The following is a 12,668-nucleotide window of genomic DNA, read 5'->3' on the forward strand; positions in this document are numbered from 1 at the left end:
TATAGCTCTTTCCAACTATGTGATTCTATGATTCTATACTTGTTTTTTATCTATATTCTATGATCTTGGAAAACTCAACAAATTCCACTCATCAAGGTTAATATGTTTGCAGCAACTACCATCTTCTCCTCTTCCTCATGATACAACCCCCTTATTTTTTGTTGTTAAGGGAAAATCCATTTAGCAATAACTGGACTGAGTTTTGGATTCCTGAGTACCCTTCCTGGATCCTGCTTACCTTAGCATTTGCATCCAGGGGTCCTGTGTTTGCTTGTACACAAGCACTTCTAAAACCACAATTGTATTCCAGTTGTGGAAGGACAAACAGATCATGGGTCAAGGGCATCTTAAATAAGGATAGCATAGCACAGCTTGTCTTTTATATCACTCTCCCACAGTTATCCTGCTAAATGTTTGGAGACTACATGTAATATTAAACATGGTGCTTCTGGCATGGAAAGAGTATACCATCTTCCAGTTCCAAAAAGCCTGACAAGTCCAAGCAGCTATTAAGACTTAAGGTAATGTATAGCACTGAATGTCAAATACTGTGCAGGTAGACCAAGTGATGTTTCTTGAACAGCAGTCCACTTCTCCACGAAAATAACATGGCACTTTGAGAGGTGAGTAGAATTTCAAAAACAATCTGGGATACAACACTGCAGGGAGTGGTTCATTCTTCATTCACAGTCAAAAACTGGGTGCACCCAACTTTTGGTGTATGCTTTTTGGATTTTTAAAACTAGTTTACATATACTCTGTGAAAGAGCTTGTGTTGCTGAAACACTGACCAGATGCCAGGTGTACACCAAAATGGAATGACAGTAAGCCAGGCTATTTTATCTATAAAGTATTTATTTTAAGTTAAACAAACATTTTTATTTTTCAAGGATGGTTTCCATCTATAAAATGAACAAAGTACAAGCTCTGTACAGCAGATTTTAAAAACCAACTGAAATGACAAACTATATTTAATTTGCAAAATCAACTCACATGTACCACCATCATTTTTGCTTTGAAGACGCTAATAAAAGTTAGAACAGAGATAACATTGCAGTTTGTTTTAAGGGATTCTAGTAATTTATTTTTAAAAAGATGGCAAGGGAGGGGGGTTTGGCTATTTCTTAGACTTGGGGTCAGAAGCCACCACTGACATTTCATTTCTTTACAGGGTTCCCTTGCCTGGCCTGTTGACAAAAAATATTTTCACAGCAGCAGTACTTGGAGCACTGCACCCCCAAATCCATGGACCATTAAAAGGATGGAGTCACAGTAAATCACTTTGGCACACTGTGTCATGTAAACATGGTTAACAAGACATTACAACATTTCTGTTCTGAACCAGGGACCATACAATACCATGACCCACAGCTTGCTTGCAGCAGAGATCCCTTCCACATAGCACTTACAGATTTTGAGAATTATATCCCCCATTTCACAATGCAGAACTGACAAAAACTTCTTTAGAAAAATCTTGCCAGCAAACAAGATTCTAATACTTAATTTAGCAAAGATTGGGTAGTTCGCCAACTAGTTTTTGATTCATAGCAGAATATGATAAAATCTTAGGATGTATTAATTCCCTCTGCAGAAGCACTGGATTATTTTCAATTAGTTTCTCAATTTCAAGACATCAATGATATATAATACTATAATACCACCTCCGATGACTCCTCATCTCAAGCCTTCTGTTGCAGAGGGGACCACACAAGTAAACACCACCAGTAACTAAGCATCCCCGATCCAATCTTCCTGTTCTTCCCCTCCCCCCACCAACACCACCATAGTTATTTTAAGATTTCTTTCTCTCTCTCTTTTTGTTTCAAATATGTATTAAACAGAACACATCTCATACTTTTTACTAGGGAGAAAGAACATTAGGATAGAGGAGGATCTTCCCTTGCCTCATCACATACTCAAGGAAAAAAGAATTATAAGCTCAAACCCTGTAGCATTCATACCTCATTTCAAAACATTTCCTGCAGGGGTCACAAGTAGCCCACATAAATCCAAATGTTCATTGGTCTATTTGATTTCAGTGTACTGCAAAGATAAAGCCCTGTATACATGGAAAGATGCCCACGTGTGGCAAATACTGCAGCTATAAGGGAAAATACAGTTCATAAAAATACTCTCATCTATGCAACAAAAACCCATCAAGACATGATTTAGTAATAGTTTATCCATATCTTTGATAATCCCTAGATGGCTGCTTATGAATGCTACTTCCTTTTCAACAGTATCTTACAGACACCTGATTTTATTTTTAAGAAGTCTATGAAGTCCAGAAAAAACAAGTCAAAGATCCCATCAAGTCCTATTTTTACATGAAAATACCAGTTAGATTGAAACTACTGTTTGCGATGAGCTACTACCTCTCAGACTATTTTTCTAAAGCCTAGTTTTAAAGACCTAGTTAAAAAGACAGACCTAAAGTGAAAACCCAAATCATGATATCCCAGGAGCGTAACAGCTGCAGTGCTGATACTAAGTAGCTGTTTGCGCTTCCACGCAAAGGCTACAGTGGTCTTGTGCTATCTGTCAGTTCCATGACTTTGACAACTTTTTAAAAGAAAACCATAGTGAGATGAACACTACCCAGGACATACTAACCCTCATAGCTGCATTATTTTATTTTTTAAAAGTAGTATTTAAAGGATAAAATAGCCTAGAATTGATCAACACAAATACCAAGCTTACAGATAGCTAGAGAACAGGGCATGAATTCCCAAACTGGAGGTGAGAATGCTGGTGGAGATGAAGCATATGAGCTCCTTTCTGCCATTTTGCTGCCCTCCTCTGCAGGGTTCCAAAGTCTGTCAGGAGGAGGAACTGCAAAGAAGGAGGCACACTTTGCAAAGCAGAAACATCCAGTGTTTGCATGAACATGACTCAGCAGCATAAACCTGCACCTTTGCAAACGTTTGTTTGTCTATAACAATCCAGTCCACTTACTAGTGAAGTGTCAATTGCTTTCTTGATAAATTACAAGATGACCAAAACTGATAGAAAGCTGCAGATTTTGATAATATATATGTGTGTGTGTGTATATATATACATACATGTTTCTATTCAGAGTCCTGTCATAGAAAAGTTCATGGTCAAATATATCAAGGACACATGGCAAAACCTTCAAAAATGATGCTTTGATTTCTGGAAACCACAAACACTGAATTCTATGTATATGGAGATTACCAATTATCCTCTCCAAGCAATTTACTTCCCCTCCCCCTGCAACTATTCCCTCCCTCCCCACCCCCTGTGTGTTGAAAGCAGTTTTGTCCTGTACACCTGTTTCTAGGGGTGTTAATCATCTGCTGTGTAGGTGCTAGCTTGAAGCTGGAAAGGAACTGGTAAGCCTTTATGGTAGAAGGGAGTGCGTCGTGCCGCAGCTATATTCGGTCAAACAATGGCAGGGTCCCCAGTTCACTTGCTTCCCTTTTGTTCACTTTAGTTGCTGCCAGCTGCTTTCAAAAAGATGGAATACTGAGGTATATAAAGTATCAGTAACGCAATCAGCAAAATGTTGCCCAAGGTTTAGGATGTGAGACAGTACTTGTGTGCAAACCCTTCTACTGCTGTAGATTAAGTGTGAACTTCCACTGCTGTGACAGCGAAGGATTGCAGACTTCAACAGTCAGGCCACCATTTTTTGCATTCCGGCTGTCTAAACACAGGTTACTACCCAGATGCCTCAGCTTGGCGTTGCTTTCAATTTGTTCCCATTTCTAGAAGGAAAGAACAGAACATGGACTGTAAAAAAACCAGGAAACCAACATCTAAGGTATGTGGGGTTTTCTACTTGTCAACACATATAAACAGCACACTGTGCCTATTGAAGGACATCTGAAAATGGTTGAAGGAGCTTAACATCATGGCACTTTCTACTGCCAAAAGAAAAGCACATGGCAAATCAGCATCTAAAATGATCAAAGACTACACATATTATATTTTTATCCCATCCTACCCTCCAGGGTTTTCAAGGTAAGAGCTGGTGAGAAATGGTTTACCACCGGTGCCTTCTATGCAATACTAGCTGTCAGTCTGCAAGACCTGAGCAAGACTGTGGATGAGCTCAGGAGAGCATATGTGGTTTCCCCAGCCCTCACACAAAAAACTGTGAGGTAGGTTAAGCTGAGAGTGTATGATTGTCCCAAAGTCAGCCTGTGAGCTTCATGGCTGAGTAGAGATTTCAGCCCGGGTATCCTAGCCCGAGTCTGACACTCTACTTGGCTGTCTGCTGTAGCATCATACCAGGCTCCCCCAAACAGAAATGTTTACACAAGGCATACATTATACTGGTGTGACCTCAAACCCTCGGCTGCAAAATACTGACCTGTCTACTGTCATTTTCCCTGCAGCCTTGAAGCTTTATGAGTGAGCCAGGAGCTCGATCTACAACAGTAAGGCACAAATCCATATGCTTCACTGACTTGTCCTTTGTTAAGGCCCATTCCTGGAACAAAAAGCAGATGACACATTCAGTTCTGCCAGGCATTCCTTTGCTGATCCACTGTAATATACTTAACTAACATAATACTTCTGTGCCAATGTTTCTATAGAGACAGAAATTCTCTAGAACCAGGTGCCTGGAAAACCAGCTTCAAAATTTGAGTAATCTCTGCCCCACAGTAAGAAATATTTTTTTGCTTTTATGATTTTTATTAGAACATTTTGCATACATATGGTCAGATTCCTTGTTGACATTTGTTATTCCAAACATAATGAAGGAAGCCCTTTATTCTAAAACTTGTCTATGTGGGCAGCTGTTCCCATACAACCTATTTTATGATATGTCAATTTGGTTAAGATGACAATAAACCAAATTTCACATAACCACTCAAACTGTCAGTAATTCCAGATGCATTTGTTTAAGGAATTTTCTACAGTAGGAAGCTCAATAGTAAGTCTGAACTCTTGAAACTGTATCTTATGAAAAGAGACCACAGTAGTTGTCCTATACTCCCCTCTACTGGCTTTATAATATAGCAACATTCAACAAGCTAAAACCAGCACTGATCAAAACCAAATTCTGGAATAGATCCAGGTGGGTAGCCATGTTGGTCTGAAAGAGCAGAACAAAGTTTGAGTCCAGTGGCACCTTTAAGACCAACAAAGTTTTATTCATGGTATGAGCTTTTGTGCGCATGCACACTTCCTCATATACAATGAAATGGAATTTACCAGTCCATACATGTAAGGCAGAGGTTGAACAGCAAATCAACATACAATGTAATAAAGATATTTTAACAGATGCAAACAGTAATAATAATTTAAATTCATAAGATCACCATTGTTTGGATTTAATTCGGAAGAAAAACAATGAAGCAAACAGATGTCAAAATCGCCCTGACTTGGATAGCTCAGGGCTGGCCCTAGCAAATACTTGGATGGGGGACCGCTTTGGAATTCCAGGAGCAGGAGACAAGGGCAGGCTGAATCAAGTCAGCTCTCTGAATATCCTCCATGCCCAGTAGGGGTTGCCAGAAATTGCCATGACTTCCAGTTATGCACACACACAAATACAAAAAATACCCCCAAAATGTTAAAACTGGAGATGTATAAATGTATCCTTCTTAATTGTGGAGTGCTAGATGGAGTGATAGAAACCTTGTTGTCATACTACATCTGTCTTCTCTCACGTGTGGAGGTTAACTATAGCCTCTTTTTCTTTGAGGTCATGTGATTTGTAGTGCAGTTTTGTCTCCTTTGTTACCAGACCAAAGAAATTCATTCCAATATAACATTCTAATATTCATTGCATTACATCGCTATTCTAATCTACTGTTCCAAGAATAAGAAATACACCAAAATAAAGAGGATTTGTAGCCCTTCTTGGTAGGAATACAGATGTAAGGACTGAATAAATTTAGCATACGTGGTGAGATAAGAAACCAGTATTTCTATTAAGTCCAGAGAGGACGGTCACCACAATTCCAGAATTTAATGTTTCATCGTTTACAGTCTGTTACATACTAGAGACCAAAATTACAATGTACAAACTCCATGCGGAAATACATACTCCAGTTCCCCTCCAAATTATGACACCAAGTTGTTTCTGTAACCATGTCAGGCATCTTATACGCTTTCTACTCAAACTATCCTCTGCATCCTGTATTAGCAACTAGAGATGTTTTGTGAAATGTGGATCATATGGAACAAATTCATCATCAGATGTACTCTGAGTAGAAGAATACGCATTGGTAAATAAGGATGTCAGCTCTCTACTGGCTAGCTTTGTGCTGTCTCACAAAAGGGTTGCTAGATTCAAGTCCAGAAGCACCTAGAAACCACAAAATTTGGGGGGGGGGTATAAGTTTTTGAGAGTCAAAGCTTCCTTTGTCAGCGCTGAAGGGCAGTATTCAGAACCCGCTCTCACTAAATCATAGGTGTTGTTTCCACAGTCTTCCTACCTTCAGTTTTAAAGAGAGAGAGAGAGAGACCTGCAGGCCAAGTTTGACTGCGGTTGAATAATGCTTTGAAAGACCACATATAAGGATATGAATGAGTACAATGTCTCTATTCTTACCAACAGTGGGAAAAGTGGCTGTTACAGATTAAGACATTTATAGAAGTTACCCACTACTGCTAAGTTTATATTTATAAATTTATGTTACGTTATTCATCCCCAAAATGAATAAATATCAAGTTCATGTTGCCTCATACGGTAAAACCTTATGGGATAAACAATTCTACAACTGAATTTCCATATGGACAGGTTAGAAAGATTTCAAAAGTGGCTGGAAAGTGTGGGAGGCAGTGTTCCCTCAAAGCTGAGTTAGTGTGTGCTAGCTCACAGTTTTTTAACCTCTGGCTCATACATTTTTGCCTTAGCTCAGGAAAAATGCCCCCAAAGCAAACTTAATTTATGCAGTAGATCACAACTTTAATGCCAGTAGCTCATGAAGTAGAATTTTTGCTCACAGGCAACCCCAGCTTACAGGGAGTATTGGTGGGGGGGACATATTTTCAGGAAGAGTAATAAACTCACTCTGTGGTGCTGCAAATAATAACAAATATGATTTATCTCATCAAACTCATTTCTTAATGTAAAAAAAATCAATTCAATACTATTGATAAGCTAGTGACTACTAACCTGGTTCCCCCCAGCATTATGACATTCATAAACGCCAACCACGCCATCTGCAAAATGGCCTAAAGTGTCTAGGCAATTGGTTCCTTGCTGTAAGGCCCCAAAAGCAATATCTTGGTGATCAGGTACCCTGAAAAACACACATCTTTTAGTTCAAAAACCCATCAAATTACTTTACCTTGACAACAATCCAGAAGTGCCTACAGTGTTTATGCAAGAGGACATCCTTCTAGAAATAGGATATCCACACAACGGATGTGTTATAAAGCAGCAAACAATACTGTTCGAAATACCTGTAATTTTACAATGTAGCTGGAGAAATCCAAGCTCAAAGTGAAGGCAAGGTCAAGAACAAGTTTTCCAGCCTAGCTCTACTACACCCTTGCCCCAGCCAGTCATACAGTAAGACTCACCTTAATTCTGGGTACACATTCTCAAGATACCACTTGAATGGTTTGCAGTTAAGTCTCTTTCTCAGTTCCAATCGGCTTTGAATACTATTGAGAGAAAGGGTAGTTTTGTAACAACTGCATTAAAGTTGGCACAATTTCAACATTACAGATGTTAATAACTCAACAGAGAAAACAGATGTATGCTCAGTTTTTTTAACAGAAATGTACAGTCCCCCCAAATCCTTTCATTTCTAAACTGATTAAAAGTAGCAGACAGCAGTTTGACTTACTTGCCATAAGGTACATTTCTGGCTGAAGGCACTGCTGCGTAATAGAAATTTTTGTATTCATCCATCCAGACTTCTGCTGCTCGACGTGTATTTCTGGAAATAATTCAAAACTTTATTATTTTTGCTCCTGTCACAGTCATGAGGCTTCCTTATTTCTTTGTTATTCTCCCATGCCGCAGACCCTTTTACACTAAGGACACTGCAATAAAAGAAAATGTAGCAATGCCTCAACAAGCAAAATATACGGATGTACAGTAATTGCTATATCTAACCCTCCTAAGAGCTTTTGTTTTGGAAAGCCTGTGTTTGTAGAAGGGAAGTAGAATGACATAGCCTTGTGCATTTTATGGTTCCATTTTACTTATGGCAACAGGGCAACAAATGACTGTAACAGTGGAGATCAATGAGTGCATCAAAACTATTTCAGTTATGAAAGTAAACCATTCTGTCTAGAAGCTAAGGAAAATAGCCTTGTGTTCATCCATATGAGAACTGAAAAGGCTCTGGATGACTACTTTGTGCAAATCAATAAGACTGCTACAAGTTATGGGAACGAAAGAGGAGCAAGGTCACATCCCCTTGCTCTCACCTGCAGTTTGACTCATATGGAAAAGCATATTTTTCACTATTTAGGCTACCACTAATATATCACATTAGCCTGCTCAGTCTCCAGATTTCTTTTGATGTAAATTAACCTTCTTTGGTAAGCATTTAGTATGCTCCATATCCTAGGCTTGGATCCAACACCTTCTTTCTGCTTATGCACCCCCTCTTTAATCATGGTGGAGGCAGTCCTCTATTGAGGGGTGTGCGTTTGTTTGGCCCTAGACACTTCTGCTCATGCCAAACATATTTTTCAAGGAGCTGAAAGGTACTCAATGCAAGAGGAAAGTGGACTGTTTGGCAGAGGACAACTTCTGCAAAGGATGAAGAGGTGCACAAGTCCTAGAATTTAGGAAGATTTTCTTGTGTAGAAGTTCTAAACAAGTGAAGTGCTGAACCATGGTGCACCTCACTTTCCTGAACAGTAAAAATTCAGTAGCCATCTACATCAGTAATGAGAGATGCAGTACATTTTAATACAATTTTCCTTATGACTTGGACAGGTGTTCCTTTTACACAGACAAACAAAATAGATGCTAGGGCACCAAGGCTCCTGCTGTGTTGAATTCATGACTGGACAAATCAGGAGGTTGAGAAGACAAAAACAAAAAAGGTATTTTGTTTTTGTTTTTTCAGCTTCATGATTTCCCTTATCTGTTTTTTAGAGGTGGGGTTTCTTCTGCTTTTTTTTTTTTGCAGTTAAAAGAATGTGTGAGTTGAATTCCAGTTAAACAGTTTCTGGAGGTAGCTCCTGTCCCTGTGAATGGACAGTCCAAATAAATGCTATTTGCTACAGATTTAATTTCATCTGACCATTCTAACAGAAATTTGTTTCATATCATGCTGTGATAATCTTTAAAAAGAACATAGTTAGAAGAAACATCTTCAAAATTTCACTTTGTGACAAGGGATTTTTACATGCTAGTAGGGTGTCCTAAAAGGAAAATCACTCACTGGATCTCTGAGTACGGACTCAATTCCTGCTTTGATCATTTTCGTTATAGCCATCTCCCAAAGTTACCTTGCAAAAACAGTACCACTTCCTCCAGGGAAGGTATAAGGATGCTGCTTGCGGAACACGTGGCCGACCCTGCTGCATGGGATTATTTCAAGGCTCCCACCACACTGCCACACACGGAATGAAATCTCTACCATCAGAAAACAAGCATTGAAGTGCACAGGAAACACAGCCGTTCTTTCCCATCCCTGTTTATCCAACCACCCAGACAGGAAAATTAATCTTTCAACATATCTACCAGTTTAATAATATTTGAAGACAGCATATAAAATTTTGATTTGGTTCTATCCTTCATTGAAGATTCTTGTACTCTATCCCATACTCCTCTAACAATGCATGAAAGTGGAAGTCACATTAGACAGGATTTTGTGTTAAGAAATATTAACATCGAAGGAGAGCGTGTGTATGATAATTAGTTTAAGGAGCTCGCCTTCCCATGCAGTTTCTACATTCTGACATTACCAGATAGCCAATGTGGTGTGGTGGTTACAGTATCATCCTAGGATCTGGGACTCAAATTCCCATCCTGCCATGGAATTGTATTGGGTGACCCTGGGCCAGTAACACAGCTCAGTCTAATCCACCCTACATGGTTGCTGTGAGGATAAAATGAAGGAAAGAACAGTGTACACTGCTTTTAGCATCACTGGGGAGAAAGGCGAGATATAAATAGAAGATGGCACATAAAATAAATTAATAAACCCACTTTAACACAAGAACTGAACCTTAGTACAAACAATACAGCTCTTTTTACCTCCTGTTATTTTTATTCATTACTCATTTTAAACCCCTAACAAATGTTTTGCGTCATTTTCTGTTTCTTCCTAATTTCAGCCTCCCTTGAAATTTTAAAATTTACTTTCTTTATATCCTGCCTTTCTCCCATACACTACAGAAAATTACTTATATCGTTCCCCTCTCCTTTGGTTTTATCCCCTCAACATCCCTGTGAGGTAGGTTGGGCTGAGACTGTGGCCCAAGGTCACCCAGCAAGCTGCCATGGCACAAGCAGAGATTAGAACTGGGCTCTCCCAGATCCTAGCCCAACACTCTAATTACTACACCACACTGGCTCTCACTGGTTCAAATTCCCACCCCTAAGACACCATCAAGCTACCTCTGTTATAATGGTATTTCAACACTGCATACTTGTACTTCAAGAGCACATGTATTTTTAATCCAAAATTTGGTAGGCAGACATAACTACATGTAGATCTTTTGGTATTTTGGTACTTTTTGGTATATTTGGTACTTAAAAATAAAGATCACTAATAGAAAAAAGTTCCAGGAGAGTCTCTGTGATAGACTGGAGTCCAGAGCTACGTATGAGTCCAGTAGCACCTTCCACACCAACCAGAATTCAGGGTATAAGCTTCTGACAGTCAAAGCTTCAAAGAGCTTTGACTCTTGACAGCTTATTCCCTGGAAATCTTGTTAGTCTTTAAGGTGATAGTGGACTCGAATCCAGCTCTAATACAAACAAGAAAATGGATTAACCCCCATGAATGCTAAATTTTAACTGTTTAAACTGTACAAGAAATTTTTAAAACCCTGCTGAATGTTGCTCTTTGCATTTTAATGAGTTTTAATTTTTAAAATGTCATGGTTCAGGCACAATGGGAAAACTATATCATGCTGCTATATAAACAAACTGCCAAGGATCTTCCAAGTTCATTCATGCAAAGCCCTACTTCCACTTCCCCCTCCTCTACCTTCCAGGTTTGGGACAATCATGTTGTCAGGATCAGCACAATCATCCTCCATCTGCTGTTTTGCTGATCTCTTCCATAAAGACCATTGAACTCAGACACCCTCCACACACACACACCTTATTTTTCCAAAATTATGCTCAGATTTTAAAATGCAGCTCTGTTTTGGCTGAATGTTTGCCAGTGATCCACTTAAATTATTAACTGTCATTTTAATCTTCTCTAGGCAGAAATCTGAAGGCCATGAACGCATGAAAATTGGAGTACAGTACACTTTTTCTTCAAAACATTTCTAAAAGGAAAGATGCATACCTAGATTTTCTCCACCCCACACATCCATCATCATATCATACTTTCCTAGCTCTTCAAAATAAAGTTTGTCCATCACAAAGAGTCCACCAGCGATCATTGGTGTTCTAATGAGACAGAAGGTAAAGAACACAGAATTCATTTTATAAGGGATAATCATATTAAAATCCTCCAACTGAGCATTTTCTACTGATATCTAAGAAATAAATCAATTCAGTTCTAGTTACCTGCAATAACCAACACTAGAAGTTGCTCTGTCACATTTAATGTGGCCAAGATTTAATTTTTATTGAATGGTTCTAACTTTTTAACTGTTTTATGGTTGGATTTTAACTCCCCTATTGTGTTGAAATCCACCCTGAGCCCATTATGGGAAAGGGTAGACTATAAATTCACAAAAAAAAAAAAAAAAGATTGATACATGGTTAATCACTTTTCAAATTCCTTAAAAGTACAAATGTTGCTTTATTATTTACTTTTGGGATTAGTTTGAAGCTGGTTAAAATTTAAGATTTATCTTCTGAAGTTTATAATTTATGAATGGAGAACTCTGTTCCTAGTACCTATTTATAGATCACAACCATATGCATAAATTGCAAACATTTCATATGTTTGATCATGCTGCTGCTGTTTCTGTTCATTAGGAGGGGCAACGCACTGCATCAGGTACAGAAGTCCCACACAGCTCCTTCTCTGTTCTGGAGTATTCCCCAAGCATTGCCCATAAACATTCAAACTTGTCTTTTTATGGACTGCTTTCAATTTTAGACAACACAGCCAATTCAAGGAAACGGAATTCTGTGGAAAAGACTGTCACTTATGAAATGTACAATTCCTTTGATTGTGTCACAAAAATGGAGCTTAGTCCAGATGTGTGTCTGTTTAAAAGTAAGAACTAACCTTAGTAAACAGTAGACAATAATTTATATGCTTTTATTTATTTATTGAGAGTTCTATCTCACCCTCCCCCTGGCAAGCAGGCTCAGGGTGGGTTACAATAATAAGATAAAAACAATTCTACATAAAATCAGAAATTAAAACCCAGAAGTTAGTTGATTAACTAAGGTGGTGAGGTAGACACCAGCAGAGTCAACAAGGTCTCATGGGTGTACTACAAATGTATACGAAGGCCCGCATATCAGTAGGTGGGCAAGGGCATCACCTATTACATAGTTGGTGCAATGTACAGCATAGGCTGGTTAGAGAAGGGGAGGCCAAAATAGCCAGACACCCGTTGCCTCAACCAAAGGCCTG

The 12,668-nt window shown here is 38.8% G+C and overlaps 1 protein-coding gene across 1 annotated transcript in view; it reads right to left on the reverse strand.

Annotated features, from left to right (window-relative positions):
- Window positions 1-837: 837 nt before the first annotated feature.
- Window positions 838-12,668, reverse strand: part of GALNT2 (polypeptide N-acetylgalactosaminyltransferase 2) — a 119,971-nt gene continuing 108,140 nt past the window's right edge. The window contains exons 10-16 of the mRNA XM_060242799.1: window positions 11,418-11,521; window positions 9,400-9,526; window positions 7,776-7,868; window positions 7,507-7,590; window positions 7,097-7,223; window positions 4,337-4,456; window positions 838-3,728 (exon numbers count right to left, since the gene is read on the reverse strand). Of these exons, the coding sequence (XP_060098782.1) occupies window positions 3,573-3,728; window positions 4,337-4,456; window positions 7,097-7,223; window positions 7,507-7,590; window positions 7,776-7,868; window positions 9,400-9,526; window positions 11,418-11,521 (811 nt within the window). The 3' untranslated portion in view covers window positions 838-3,572. The remainder of the gene's footprint in view (window positions 3,729-4,336; window positions 4,457-7,096; window positions 7,224-7,506; window positions 7,591-7,775; window positions 7,869-9,399; window positions 9,527-11,417; window positions 11,522-12,668) is intronic.

The sequence above is a fragment of the Heteronotia binoei genome, chromosome 1 (genome assembly GCF_032191835.1).
Source record: "Heteronotia binoei isolate CCM8104 ecotype False Entrance Well chromosome 1, APGP_CSIRO_Hbin_v1, whole genome shotgun sequence".
Taxonomy (NCBI): Eukaryota; Metazoa; Chordata; class Lepidosauria; order Squamata; family Gekkonidae; genus Heteronotia; species Heteronotia binoei.